Genomic DNA, 16296 nt, shown 5'->3' with positions numbered 1-16296 from the left:
TTTTAATGTTTATGTACAGATCCTGCAAGGTTATTAAGGATGTTGTTGTTTTTTATCATCTTTGTTTCATGAAAGACGGAAACCTACTGGGTTTATCCTTTTTTTCCCTCTTGTTATGGGTAATAGGCATGCAGTAGTCATAACACATTCATTTTATGTGCAGACATTTTCTAGTCAGTTCTATATTGAAAGATCCTTTGTTAACCTGAGAGTACCTGACTACTGGTAATCTGAGAAGGGTGCAAATGGTGATGATTGCAAGTGGTCCTTCCAAGAAATCATGTTGTAGTTGTTTTACAAAGAACTCAAGCTCATCTGAGTCATGATGCACTGTCTGTAATATTTGGTGATCTAATAGAGCTTCATTTATTTTATTAGTTGAAACATTTTCACCACCAGACACTCTCATTCTTTTTTCTTATATTCTTCAATATTTCTGGAAATCATAGAGGTAGAAAATGTGGAAATGAACCCTAATTTTGGAGCCAACAGTCAAAATTTGAGTCAATTTTCAGTTTTTATTCATAAAATGTGTCTATTTTTGTCCTAATCTTCTGAAAGAAAGTGCAGACTATAACAGGACTATTTTTGTGATGACATAATAATTAATAAGACTATAATTTGTGATGAAAAGAGGGAACTGGTAGTGAACCAAATGAATTATTATACAAATTAAGCCATTATTATGCATAGATTTAGGACTGTATATTGTTTCAGGGCACACATGTACCAAGTTTCATTATAATTTCACTAAATTAGTGGAAAGCTGAAAAGTAAAAATTGTTATGCAAATTAGGTAATTATTATAGATGTACATGTATATAAATCTAAAACTAATTTGATCATCACATTGTGTTAGAGTATATATGTACTAAGATTCATTGAATTAAGATAAGTACTATCACAGATTATATATGTATGAAGTTTCATTGAAATGTGATTAGAACCAAACAAATATGAATTATTATGCAAATTAGGTAATTAATATAATCTGATTTTAACCCAAACCTGAGCAGGGCTTGTTCTAGAGCATCAATGTACCAAGTTTCACTGAAATGGAATAATTAGTACATGTGATATCAGTGTAAAAGCTGAAAATTAACTAATTGAATTCAGTATCGGTATTTGCATTTGTAGTTTCAATATTATTTTTATCTATTTTTATTTTTTACTAATATCTTTATGTTTCTTTACTTTTCATGTAGTTATTTTCATTTTAGTACCGGTAATAACTGATTTGTAACCCTTTTCATCCTCTCTTGGGGGTGTTATGTGTTAATAAATAAACTAAACTAAAGTGAAATGCTATTGCTATTTCTGATTTCAAATATGGCCATCATATATGTCTGAACTCCAGACATACAGTGCACCATTTTTCATCAAAATTAATACAGATGTTATATACATATAAGAAAAAGTTTATATATTGTTGTGGTTAACTAATTCAAGAATGAATTCCAGGTTTATTACGCTAACCTTGTCAGTATGGTTCAACAGCAGAAATTCAGTCACAATCACGTATGACTCCTGTGTGCGAAGCACACAACTTGAATAGGAGTCTTTGCAGTTAGTGTGTCTGTATGTATGTGTGTATGTGTGTGTTTGTGTGTGTATGTGTGTCCGTCTGTTCCACTATTATCTCAAGAACCATACTTCGGTTTTTGATGAAACTTGGTGCATTGATGCTCTGGGCCAATGCACAGATTGATTAGGTTTTGATAAAAAAACATGCATATTAATTACCTAATTTGCATGATAATTAGCTGATTTTTAGCTGTTCCATGACTGTTCCACTGATATCTAAAGAACCACTCATTGGATTTTGATGAAACTTGGCACATGATGCTCTGAACTAATGCGCAGATTTGATTAGTTTTGGGTAAAGAATCTGTGCAATATTAATTACCTAATTTGCATAATGATTAATCAATTTTTGGCTTTTCCACTGATATCTCAAGTACTAATCATCACATTTCAATAAAACTTGGTACATAGATATCATAGGACACTGCACAGACATGACAGTTTTTAGAATAATATCAGTACATATTAATTACCTAATTTGCATAATTAATTAATTTTCAGCTTTTGATATGATAAGTAGTAATCACCACATTTCAATAAAACTTGGTACATAGATGTCATAGGACACTGCACAGACCTGATAGTTTTTAGGGTAATATCAGTACATATTAATTACCTAATTTGCATAATTAATTAATTTTCACCTTTTGATATGTCAAGTAATAATCATCACATTTCAATGAAACTTTGTACATAGTTACTTAAGAACTGTGCAGAGACCTGATTAGTTTGGGGTAAATATTTGTGCATATTAATCACCTTATTAGCATGATTAGTTAATTTCAGCTTTTTGCCTGATATCTCAAGTACTAATCATCATATTTCAATGAGACTTGCTACATAGATCCTCTAGGTCTATGCAGAGACCTGATTAGTTTTAGGGTAAATAATTGTGGATACTAATTACCTAATTCGCATAATTAGTTATTTTTCCCATGAATATTCCACTGATATATAAAGAACCACTAATTGGATTTTAATGAAACTTTTAAAATGTATTCATCATCACATTTCAATGAACCTAGGACTATGCAGAGACACAATTAGTTTTTGGTAAATATTTATGCTTATTAATCACCTAATTAAAATAATTAATTAATACTGATATCTCAATTACTGATCATCACATTCAAATAAAATTTGGTACATAAATGCTCTAGAACAATAGACAGGCCTGATTAATTTTGGGTTGTAATTTGTTCATATTAATTCTCTAATAATAATTTATAGTTTTTTTGTTGAATTCACATTTCAATAAAACCTGGTACATAGATATTACATTACACATGCGTTATTAGTTTTACACTCAAATCTGTTCATATCAGTTACCTGATTTACATAATTAGTTTTCAGCTATTCCATCAATATCTCAAGTACAAGTAATTTTGAATTAATTTTTAATGTGTCTTCAATACTTTCAGCACACAAGAGTTCTTGCTAAGCTTTCTTTGATTTTTTCTTTTAGTTGAAGCTGTAACCAGAAATTTCTTCTGTATTCAGAACTCACTGCATAATTATATATTTTATGTACTTTATATATCAATGTACACGAATACTTAACTTTGATTCATTATATTTTTCATCATCAGAGTTTACTTGGAGAAATTGATGATGCCATGAAAACCATGCACAATTATCATCAAGTCTGGAAACAGCTTGGATTTATACCTGAGTTTTACAGCATAGTGAACGGTTTCCCAGTGGAAAAACATGAAGGCTACCCGTTGAGGCCAGGTATGCATGGAATAGCTCATTTTAGTGCAAGAAATCTTCAACTACTGAAAATCATTACCAGTATGATTAATTCGGATACTATATTCTTTATATGCATGTTCTCTCACATTGACCAAGTTGTGTTAAAAGTTGGTAAACTTTTGAGGTGCATAATAAAATATTAGAAGTTATGTAAATGGCCGAACATTAACCAATAAAGGAAACTTTAGGTCTGTTTGGAGTCTATTGGAGATGAGCTTCCAATGCTTCAAATCTTGTGTTATCCTATTTAATATAGCCGACTGGTGGCCATTTTGGTCTAAAAGATTTCTTATATACAAATACTTGATCTAGTACTTGATGTATGATTGCAACCAGAGATATGGCTTTAGATCAGTATTTGTATTCAGATATTTTGAATCTGATCCACAAAAACATTATGGTCCCAAGAGTAATTATATGTTATTATTATATGTACCAATATAGACAATTGCTGTCTTTATAACCAAGATCTGGGGGGGAAAATGGCTTAAAATGCTTGATTTTGATACATTTTTAACATTAAAATGGCTGCATGCACAAATAATAAATAAGATCAAATCAGTTATTTAAATCTATGGTGACTGTGCAACACATTGACCGTGTTACCTGTTGTTACCCTTCAATAGAATTGGTGGAGAGCGCTATGTATTTATATCAAGCAACTAAAGATCCATTCCTACTGGAAGTGGGACGAGATATCCTGGAATCAATTGAACAGAGTGCAAAAACTGGGTGTGGTTATGCCTCGGTAAGACATGTATAATTACTAATTTGTTGGATCGACCAATGTGCAAGCATATCTTACATACACCTGTATGTTTCTTTTCAGCTCCGCTGTCAACTTTGTCGAGCGGAGCTTATCATATGAGTGATTGTCCGTCGTCGTTTTTGGTGCGTTATTTTTGGTAAAAAGTGATATTTTCAACTTCTTGTTAAAACTGTAGGTCCGATTGCTTTGATATTACATATATAGGTACTACATGTGGACCTCTCTCAGTTTTGTTCATTTTGTGATGATATCTTCAATTCTCTAATTTTGGTGAATATTTTTGTCATTTTTGGTAAAAAGTGATACTTTCGACTACTATACATATTGTTCATTTTTGACTCCCATGTGCGAAGCACAAAATGGGAGTCTTTGCAGTTAGTGTGTCTGTATGTGTGTGTGTGTGTGTGCGTGTGTGCGGTCATGTCTATCTATCCAAGTGACGCCAAATCCATGGACGCACACTCACAAAGTGAGCCCATTGGTGAATAGTGAAACCCCTTCACTTTGTTTCATAATTTATATTAATATTTAATCGAATTTAAGTCAGGTTTGCGAAGCTTAGGTTTAGTATCGGGGTAAGGTATGGTTCACGTTATATTAATATTAATATAACGTGAACCATACCTTCCCCCGATACTAAACCTAAGCTTCGCAAACATTTCTATGTTCAGTCACGGGATATTCAACTCTAGTTTAATTAAACTTAATTAAAGTGCAATTCTCCATTGTATTGCATTGTAATTGAGTTTAATTAAACTCCAATTAAAACGCAACCCTATATAGGAACGCGTTTTAATCGAGTTCATATCGCAACTATATTAAAAGTTAATTCAACTATATTAAAAGTTAATCCAATGTGTGGCGTCACAACGATAGTAAGACATGTATGTGTGTGTGTGTATGTGTGTATGTGTGTCCGACTGTTCCACTGCTATCTCAAGAACCATACATCGGTTTTTGATGAAACTTGGTGCATAGATGCTCTGGGCCAATGCGCAGATTTGATTAGGTTTTGGTAAAAATCCATGCTCGTTAATTACCTAATTTGCATGATAATTAGCTAATTTTTAGCTGTTCTATGACTGTTCCACTGATATCTAAAGAACCACTCATTGGATTTTGATGAAACTTGGTACATAGATGCTCTGAACTAATGCTAGGTTTTGATTAGGTTTTGGTAAAAATCCGTGCATATTAATTACCTAATTTGCATGATAATTAGCTATTTTTTAGTGGTTCCATGACTGTTCCACTGATATCTAAACAACCACTCATTGGATTTTGATGAAACTTGGTACATAGATTTTCTGAACTAATGCTAGGTTTTGATTAGTTTTTGGTAATAATCCGTGGATACTAATTACCTAATTTGCATAATGATTAGTCAATTTTCGGTTTTTCCACTGATATCTCAAGTACTAATCATCACATTTCAATGAAACTTGGTACATAGATGTCATATGACACTGCACAGACCTGATAGTTTTTATGGTAATATAAGTACATGTAATTACCTAATTTGCATAATTAATTAATTTTCAGCTTTTGATATAAGTAGTGAGCATTACATTTCAATGAAACTTGGTACTTACATACTCAAGGACTATGCAGAGATTGATTGTTTCGGATAAATATTTGTGCATATTAATCACCTAATTTGCATAATTAGTTAATTTTCAGCTTTTCCTCGGGTATCTCAAGTACTAATCATCGCATTTCAATGAAACTTGGTACATAGATCCTTTAGGACTATCCAGAGACCTGATTAGTTTCAGGGTAAATAATTGTGCATATTAATTACCTAATTTGCATAATTAATTTTCAGCTTTTCTACTGATATCTAAAGTACTAATCATCACATTTCAATGAATCTAAAATTATGCAGAGACCCAATTAGTTTTTGGTAAATATTTGTGCATATTAATCACCTAATTTGCATAATTAACCAATTCCCAACTTTCACACTGATATCTCAGGTACTACCGTAATCATCACATATCAATGAATGTTAATGCATGGATGCTGTAGGACAATAGACAGACCTGGATAATTGTGGGTTAAAATCCGTACATATTAATTACCCAATTTGCATAATTAACCAATTTTAAGCTTTCACACTGATATCTAAAGTACTAATTTCCATTTTAATGAAACTTAGTACAAAGATGCTCTAGGACAAGGTACAAACCTAATTAGTTTGGGGTAAAACTCTGTTCATATTATTTCCCCAATTAGCATAATAATTCATAATTTTTTGGTTCTAATCACATTTCAATTAAACTTGGTACATAGAGTTTTTGTTACATTGCGCAGACCTCATTAGTTTTACAATCAAATCTGTTCATGTTAATTTTCTGATTTGCATAATTAGTTTTCAGCTAAGTAATTTCAAATTATATTTAATGTGTCTCCAATACTCTCAGCACATGGGAGTTCTTTCTAAGCTTTCTTTGATCTAATGATGTCTTCTGTTCTTTAATTGAAATGTGCATTGCTAACAGCGGAGCTATCTCAGCCAATAGGCTGCTTGTTGTCATTTTTGGTAAAAAGTGACATTTGCGACTTCTTGTTAAAAACCACAAGTCTGATTGCTTTGATATTACATATATAGGTACTACTACATATGGACCTCTCTCAGATTTGTTCATTTTGTGATGATATCTTCAATTCTCTAATTTTGGTGAATATTTTTGTCATTTTTGGTAAAAAGTGATATTTTCATCTTCTTGTTAAAAACCTATAGTTCAATTGCTTTGATATTACATATATATATACTACATGCAGACCTTTCTCAGATTTGTTCATTTTGTGATGATATCTTCAATTCTCTAATTTTGATGAATATTTTTGGTAAAAAGTGATATTTTCAACTTCTTGTTAAAAATGTAAGTCCGATTGCTTTGATATTACATATATAGGTACTACATGTGGACCTCTCTCAGTTTTGTTGATTTTGTGATGATATCTTCAATTCTCTAATTTTGGTGAATATTTTTGTCATTTTTGGTAAAAAGTGATATTTTCGACTTCTTGTTAAAAACCAAAAGTTCAATTGCTATGATATTACATATATAGGTACTACATGTGGACCACTCTCAAATTTGTTCATTTTGTAATTATATCGTCAATTCTCTAATTTTGGTGAATATTTTTGTCATTTTTGGTAAAAAGTGATATTTTCGACTTCTTGGTAAAAAAACGCAAATCCAATTGCTTTGATATTACATATATAGGTACTACATGTGGACCACTCTCAAATTTGTTCATTTTGTAATGATATCATCAATTCTCTAATTTTGGTGAATATTTTTGTCATTTTTGGTAAAAAGTGATATTTTCGACTTCTTGTTATAAACCGCAAATCCAATTGCTTTGATATTACATATATAGGTACTACATGTGGACCACTCTCAAATTTGTTCATTTTGTAATGATATCTTTAATTCTCTAATTTTGGTGAATATTTTTGTGATATTTTCTTCGTGTTAATAACCACAATCATTTATGGTGAAAAATGATATTTTTGAATTCTTGTTGAAAACAGCAATTCGCATTGCATTGATACTGTGCATATTGTTCATTTTCTACTGATATCTTTTGTTCTTTATTTGAAATGTGCCTTGCTAACAGCAGAGCTATCTCAGCCGACAGGCTGCTTGTTATGTAAATGTACTGCAAGCTGCTTTATGTTTGTTCGTGATTCGTGATTTTTTTAAAACATGTTTCAAAATGTGACCCTAGAATTAAAATGGTCCGTCCCTCATTTATGTCACATGATGTATTAATAATTCTTGTCAATACATTGTTTTACTAAATATGTAGTGTCAGTTTTTGTCCAGTGCTTCATAACTTTCCATTTTAATTTTGTTGTGATTTTCTTTATTTTCAGATAAAAGATGTCAGAGACCACAAATTAGACAACCGAATGGAATCTTTCTTTTTAGCAGAAACAACAAAATATTTGTATTTATTATTTGACGCAGACAATTTTATTCATAATGATGGTAGTCATGGTGATATAATAGACTCACCAGGCGGTCAGTGTATTCTCAACACTGGGAATTATTTTTTCAATACCGAAGCCCACCCTATTGATGCGGCAGCTTTAAATTGTTGCGTCGCAAGGAAACAGAAAAATGTGAAATCAGTACTTCAGAATCTACAAGGAAGCAACAGAGATAAATATAATCAGTTGAAAATGTTGTTAAAAGAAGAGAATAAAGAATTAAACAACAAAAGTTTTACCAGTCGATACAACTGCACGTCACAACCTTTTCATAGAAGGTTGTCTGTACTTGGTGAAATGTTTGTAAATTAATTGAACACAAAATTTGCATATTAAATATTTTCATGTTGAGCAACTTGTGATTACTGCTTCTTGTCACAACTCTTACAGTGCGAATCAAGTTGTCCACCAGTTCCACAACACGTACATGCTAAAGTCAAATTCCTTTTTATCCCATCACAATTGTTATTGGGTACAAGGAATGCTACATGTCAGTATTAAAAGTACATCTCCAATAATGAAAAAAGGATGAAAAAAACAAAAATTGCATTTATTGTCTATAAGACTAGAATATTTACTGGTAATCCATAAATCCAGGGTAGTTTTGAGTGGTAACATTTTGAGTGGTTGGGCTAAAGAGTGTGTTTTTATCAGTGGTAACGGGGAAAAAACAGTAAAAGGATGCATTTACATTTGCACTATTCAGTGCATTTATTGTCATGCATCACATGACAACAAATGTATTCTTCAAACTTTTAGCCATCCTGAAAGAGTCCCTCATAGAGTACAGTTGTTGGTGTTATAGGTGCTGGCTCTAGGTACAAAAGTCGTGGTTTGAACCGTTCTTGGCAAACTTTTTCATTCACCACCAAAATTCTAAACCTTGACACCTGACCAAGCTTTATGTTTGGAAATAATTAACACTAACAAGTGTGCAAATTACTACTCTGCATATGCCAAAAAATGGGTGATTACAGAAATAAACACATGGCCAGAAAACAATGAGTCACATGACCAAGAGTGGTTTAATTTCAAACAAAAAGTAATAATGAAACAAGACACAGAATAACGGTAGTGTTGTAACTATAGTTTTATTAATTGTATTGTATTGTAGTGTAGTATGTGATGACAATATATATAGGTGGATTGTTTGCTAGAACAGATTAACAAATTAATTGCTCTAATTATGTGGTTCAACAACCGGTAATGGAATTATTATACAGTGAACACAAGAAATCATTTCCCCTATGTTAAAGAGACAAAACTTCTTGTGTGAAAGCAATAATGTCTCTTTAGGTTGTATTTTTATTTCATTTTCTTGTCACTTTTCCCATAATTCTCAGTCATTTAAATTTAATATCTGAAACAATAAGTGGTTGACAAAATCCAAGAATACAATGGTTAGCATTGGTCAACATCTTGAATAACTGCATAGCAACAATACGCACAAGTTGAAATGGTCAATACAATCTGTCACTTTCTAGTTGTGCCACCATCTTGTTATCTCTTAGTGTTCGGAATAAAACTATCGAATGGTTAACTAATTCTCATGACTGAGTGATTTTCCTGAGTCGACCGTAGACATTCCCAAATAGATTGTGGCTATCCCCACAACAGTCGCTGTAACCAAGTCCTAAACAGACGAAAGAAATTCTGTGAGTGGGGAATTCAAGAAAGACTGTTGATGGTTGGCAGTTCTCAGCATTTCTTGTAACTTAGAATGCTTTTGTCTTTGCTTCAATTTCTTTGTTGATGAAGATGGTGTAGATGTGTTGCCAAAGCTGAAAAAAAATAGTAATAAATCTACTGTAAATATTATTATATCGCTACAATTAATTTGCTTGAATTGATGACTTAAGGGAAATGCAAGAACACAATTTTGTGAAAGTTACTGTGACTCACTGTCTCAAAGATTAGTTGCATTATTTTTCTTTTGGTAAAATGAAATGTCTTAATCCTTGTATTTTCTGAACCAAAATGATTACCAGTATTTTGATAAAATGAATATAAGGGGTGATGTGTTGGCATATTGCTTGCTAATATTCTAAGTACCCCCGGTACATGTGACATGACCATATTACGCCACATTTACATATTCAGTGTATCAATTTCAGTGCAGCATGTGACCTTTTAATAATTAATAGCAATGTTTCAATGTCTAGTATTACCATATCGACTCAAGACACTGGTAAGTCATGTTTAGCTATTGTAGCCTAGCTGGTACATGATTTCCATTTTGATGGCTAAGTTTGCATTTACTCTCTACCCACTAGTGGCAGTCATGGCAAAATGATGCTACATTGTATACCTACACCCTAATTGGACGACTGTATGATAAGATGTACTCCTGTCATAAATATGAGAAAGAGTAAAAGCCAAATGAATAAAATGCACTGGGCACTGAAATTTGAATAACCTGTTGAAAGTCTGCGTAGGTGGATTTTTCAATGAAAATATAAGCCCCCCCCCCCCCAATATTTGATGATCAATTTTTGGAAATTTTGAATCCCAAATAAAGGCCCACCAGCCGTGAAACCGTGCAGGAAGATTTTTCGGATGTGTGAATTTACAGCAGAATCCGGTATATGCTTTCTTCTTGTGATAATATTAACCAATGTACCCACTGTTCTATTTTTGTAACCACTGCCCTCAAGTGTTGAGTTTGTGGCGATACTTTTGTTTATACCGGTATGTACCTGGAGGAAGATCTGTTGTTAGGCGTTGTATTCCATGATAGACTACCAATTGGTGAAATACTTGAATGTTGTGCCTGAACTCTATCTTGCACTGGTGTACTCATAAACGACTTTGTCTCTTTTCTCATTGGTGTAGGCATCTTGAACTTTGTTGATTTCTTGCATCTCTTGCATGATAATATCTGAGGATGATAAAGAAGACAATTTAGAATTTTTTTAGTGAATTTCAAGTAACTGCAGTTAGATGGGTAAACTATACTGCAAGTAAAGAAAGACACGATTTCTTGGCAGTGTGACAAACATTTTAAAAGGGCATAGCCCACAACTTTGAGATTAGAACAACCGTGTTTGCTCTTACCAAAAATGGCATTTATTTAGTACATGCACTTATGTAAATTACAGAGGTGATTTTTCTATCAAAATAAGTCATATTTTATTGATTCAGTGAAATGAAATGAAGTTTTTGTCTTGTTTTATTTGCCATAAAGTAATCTCTGTCATTTACTTTTTAGTGTATGCATTTCTTATAAAGCAGATACCATATATTCAATTCTTGCAGGGTGTTCGCATTTGACACATGTACTGTCATTGATACGTTTCTAGACACTATATTTCAGCTATTTTTCAGTAACATGAAAAACATTATTGGCAGAACTGTTTTCATTAAGTTCCATATAATGCATTCTTACAAATAGCGCCACCTCAAAACTAAAACATGTATTAGGTTTTCTCTTATCAGGTACTAAAACTTATCACGTCACATTGCAGTGCATGTTGTTGATTGCCAGGGGCACTTTCTTAGCAGTTCAAAATATGAAAAAAATAATTTCATGAGTTATAAAAAAAATGACTGGCATCAAATCATGAGGAATTACCAAAGTATGTGCAAACACATACCACTAAACTCACCAAACAGTTACTTTCTTTGTAAAACTTTTGATATCGTTTTCTTTCTAACTTCTGTAAATGTCGTCCCAATCTCAGTTTCTTCTCAAGTTGCACAATATCTCTTGATTTTCTTCTTTTTGATGTCAGTCGAAATGTGTGATCATCAGGACTGTATAGAGCTCTACACCATGGACAGAGACTCATGTCATCTTTAAATAAATTAAATTCTCTAACATCAATTAATTTTCCCTGATGCTTAGTGAAAAGATACAACAACTATAATTGTGCCCACCTGTACACCCCCAACCGGTAACATTTCAGTAGGAATGTAAAAACTAAAACTTATATTCCTGGTGTTTTGGTAACATTTGTCACGGTCTGCTTGAAAATTCAGAAAATGAAATTATACTAAACAAGCCATGCACGACACAGTCCCCGTTAGTTATCAAATTTAAGGCATAAAGTTTTGTTTATAGTAATATAGCTGGAATATAAACATGTCAGGAATATGATGATTGTTTAACATTTAAATGATTGACATTTGTATCTGATCGTCAAACGAGTATTGAGAGATATAATTGCTCTGAAACAGCATTAACTAAAACAAAATCAGCCATTATGAATATATGTAATAATAATAATCATCTTTATTGTTATCGTATCCTCTATGGGACTTTGATTGAAGAATACAATAAAGGTATAGCAATGAAAAAAAAAAAAATTAAATGAGATTAAAAGAGTATAAAACAAAGGTATTAATAAAATATAATAAATGAAAGTAAATGTTTTTTATTCATTTTGAGGCAGCTGGTAGTACTTTTTTCAGGTTGTTCTCCCTGATTTTAAAACAATCATCTATGTACTTAGCAATTTGAGGAGCTAATTTTTTACTACCATTGTTTAGTATTGCAACTATTTTTTCTTTGTCAGGAAGTTTTGGAGGTAGCATCAAATTTTTGAGAAGCTCATTTCTTTCTTTTTTATAGAGACTGCATTTAAGAAGGAAATGCTCTTCATTTTCTATTTCGTTTAATTGACAAAACTGACATTTTCTTTTTGAAATGTCAATGTTTTTATGTCTTCCAGTTTCTATTCCTAACACATGAGCACTAATTCTTAGTTTGGACATGGATGACCTGTGGAAGGGATTTTGCACAGTTTCTAAATATATTTCAAAAGTGAATTTTGTTTTTAGATGTCTGTATGTGCGGAGTTTATTCTGATGTTTTGTTCCCTTATTATCATCATACATTGAGTCTAAACAGTATGTTTGAAAGTTGGCTGCAAGCTTTTCAGAGACTGATTTAGGCAGCTTTTCATCCTTGTAATGGTTTTCTTCCCAAATGTGACTCATGTTTAAATGAGTCAACAGATTCTTTATACCAGATGTCCAATTATAGATGTTTAAATTATCTAAATAAATGCCAAGTCTATAGGCTTCTGAAAGAAGTGTATAATGAATATATGAAATTTGAACATAGTCAGTCAAAGCATGTCAGAGATATGGCTCTAAAAGCCCATTCATTAAAACAAAATGGCCACGAGTCAGCCATTCAGAATCCGATCTAAAAAATAAAATGACGTGCATCAGGAACCCGTAATGTCTAATGTATGTACCAAGTTTGAACGAAATCCATCTAGAAATGCCAGAAATGCTTGATATTTGATGATTTTTTAGCACAAAAATGACAACCATTCGGCCATTTTGAATAGGATCGTCAAACCAATATATCTGTCTATCTATGACATGATGTATAATGAATATTTAAAATTTGAACATAATCAGTCAAAACAAGTTGGAAATATGGGTCTAGAAGCCCATTCATTATCTGAAAAACAAAATTATTTGCATCAAGGTCGCATAATGTTTAATGTATATATCAAGTTTGAACAAAATCCATCTGTAAACAGCCGAGAAATGCTTGATTTTTAGGATATTTTAGCACAAAAATGGCCGCCATTCGGCCATCTTGAATCAGATCGTAAAACAAAATGATGTTCACCAAGGTCCTATAATGTCCAACGTATATACAAGGTTTGAACAAAATCCATCTGTAAACAGCCGGGAAATGCTTGATTTTGATGATTTTTAGTACAAAAATGGCCGCCATTCCGACATCTTGAATCAGATTGTGAAACAAATTGACGTGCATATGTATGATATCATGTATGATGTATGTGTGAAGTTTGATTGTGATTGGTCCAGGCATTTCTAAGATACAGGTCCGGACGCACGCACAGACGCACGCACACACACGCACGCACGCACGCAGACACACACGGAGGTCAAAACATAAGTCCCCGTTTTCGGACTTCATCCGAACGGGGACTAAAAATATTATTGGATATGATTTCCTTCAAGCATAACAGAACTCAGCTTGTATTGGTGCTATATATTCACTGTCACTGCCATATTGTTACAAACAGCAACATTGCCAGCTAAGTTGCTGACTGCTTTGCTATGTGTGCCTGGAGAATGTTACGCAATGAGAACAAATTGGGTCAAACAAACCTCAGGAGTCGTCGTTAAACTAATAGTGGGTGAATTTGACACGTTGAATATAAATAGAAGATCACAATGCAATTATCTTTCAATTTATTGAATAGTATAAATTTCTATATAATAAATGGCAAAGTTATCCAAACAAAATGTAAGTAATGACACAGTATGAAATGTCAGGACATAATTGGTTGTAAATTTGTGCATTTAGTCGAACCACACACTCGCGTAAAACTGGTTTTTACTAACCAGTTCCAATCATGTAACAATCTTGAGACGCAAACTAGTCAGCAACTGGCATTATGTTGCCTTTTCGTTTTTGGTGTTTGGAACAATATGGCAGTGACAGTAAGCTACATATGGTTAACCATTTTGGTATGGTAACTTTCTGGCAGGGCTGGTGAAATTTGAAATTACAAGCTCTAGTGTTTGCTACATAATTTTGAGAAATTTCAAACATAAACATAAAGCCTAAATAAAATTCAAAACACAATTCCAAGAAAAATATCAGGCAGACAAAATTTTGGCGACACAAAAACAGCACAATCCTGTGATTGGTTGAAGTTTTAGAAGACCATAGATTGGCTGATGTAGGTATCCCCTCTTTAAATTTAAACACATTGTTTAAATTTTTCATCACAAGACTTTCTCGCCCAAATTTGTCTGCACTTTTTTCTTATATTTCTGGAAATTAACCCTAATTTTGGAGCCAACAGACAAAATTTAAGTTAATTTTCAGTTTTTACTCAAACAATTTGATAATTTTTGTCACAATATTCTGAAGAAAAGTTTAGACTATAAACAAAACTACTTTATGAATTTGTGATGAAAAGAGGGAACTGGTGGTGAAAAGTTGACATGTGCGTTCATGAGCATATCCAAAAATTCAATAGAAAAAAATTATTGTTGAATACCATCAAAGCATTCAGAGTTGAATATCTACAATATAACCAGAATTAACATTGTATGTTATTTCACATTGACTTTTCTGACAAAATTGAAATACCGATAAGCACGTAGCAAATACACTCACTCACCGTGTAAACTCTCAACACCATTTCTCCTACATAAATAAAGCAGAAACAAGAAAACAAAAAAATTAGGTTGCACATGAATTGGATCTTTTCAACATACTGTTCATTGACACTATTGATGTGAAATGTAAGTCCCACAAATACTAGTATATATTTACCGATAGTGTCTAAAAATAATGACTGATTCAAACTTCGGGGTACTAACATTGCATAGTCCAATCATGGAACTAGGGTTTATAGTTCCATGGTCCAATCAATCTACATAAGACCCATTACCATAGACATAACGCAACTCAGTGACTAGTATTAGTATAGCTCTGAGTACATCATATGTCTGAAGCTTAATAAATACTATAATATAGTATAATACAGAGAGACGATCCGGGGGGGGGGGGGGGGGGGTTGATATATAGCTGGGTTGGGAGGTGCCTCTGAGTGCTCAAAAGTCTGACCATTTTTATACCTGGATGGTGGCAAAAATCTATACCCATATTTCTACTAAAATACCATTTCTGTTGTTACTATTTATTCCAAATAAAACAGTTATTGTATTTGCTCTTTTAGAAGAGCATCTCTAATAGAAGCACATGTAAGCCAATTAACTGAGGAGTGTGCGCCCTCTTCTATTTCGTGTTAAATCTCTATTTAAGGATGTAGTAGACTTTCGTGGACATTTTTTTCTTCATTTTATTTTATTAAACGATGACTTGTACGACCATATGACCTTGTTTTTTTTTATTGCATCACGTTTTTATTTCAAGAAAAAACAGCTTTTTAAAAAATAAAAAAATAATTTACAAGCAACGGAAATCCATGGAATGTGGACTACGGCTAAGCTCCTCTGAGCCAAAACAATAACATTTGTAATTAGCTTAATCCCGCAAATAAACATCGCGTGTACACATCCGGTCAAATGACCAGATGCACTTACTCATTGCTGATAGTTCATCGCATCGCTTTTCTCTACTATAAATTACTGTTCATTTATTTTGTATTGACCAAGTTTATTTTGAAACATAGTTGAACTCTGGTGACCTTGCCCTTTGTTATATAATATAATTCCC

The 16296-nt window shown here is 32.6% G+C and overlaps 2 protein-coding genes across 2 annotated transcripts in view; one reads left to right on the top strand and one right to left on the bottom strand.

The window, feature by feature from the left end:
- LOC100375013 (ER degradation-enhancing alpha-mannosidase-like protein 2) overlaps positions 1 to 8465 on the top strand; it is a 198572-nt gene extending 190107 nt beyond the window's left edge. Inside the window, exons 8-10 of the mRNA XM_085500032.1 lie at positions 3174 to 3318; positions 3966 to 4087; positions 7998 to 8465. Of these exons, the coding sequence (XP_085356158.1) occupies positions 3174 to 3318; positions 3966 to 4087; positions 7998 to 8426 (696 nt within the window). The 3' untranslated portion in view covers positions 8427 to 8465. The remainder of the gene's footprint in view (positions 1 to 3173; positions 3319 to 3965; positions 4088 to 7997) is intronic.
- A 715-nt stretch (positions 8466 to 9180) lies between these two features.
- Positions 9181 to 16296, bottom strand: part of LOC102800493 (uncharacterized) — a 32609-nt gene continuing 25493 nt past the window's right edge. The window contains exons 2-5 of the mRNA XM_085500033.1: positions 15236 to 15261; positions 11720 to 11907; positions 10811 to 10992; positions 9181 to 9895 (exon numbers count right to left, since the gene is read on the bottom strand). Of these exons, the coding sequence (XP_085356159.1) occupies positions 9748 to 9895; positions 10811 to 10992; positions 11720 to 11907; positions 15236 to 15261 (544 nt within the window). The 3' untranslated portion in view covers positions 9181 to 9747. The remainder of the gene's footprint in view (positions 9896 to 10810; positions 10993 to 11719; positions 11908 to 15235; positions 15262 to 16296) is intronic.

Source organism: Saccoglossus kowalevskii, chromosome 6, assembly GCF_978046115.1.
Source record: "Saccoglossus kowalevskii chromosome 6, keSacKowa6.1, whole genome shotgun sequence".
NCBI classification, from domain to species: domain Eukaryota; kingdom Metazoa; phylum Hemichordata; class Enteropneusta; family Harrimaniidae; genus Saccoglossus; species Saccoglossus kowalevskii.
This window is presented reverse-complemented; position numbering and strand designations above follow the sequence as displayed.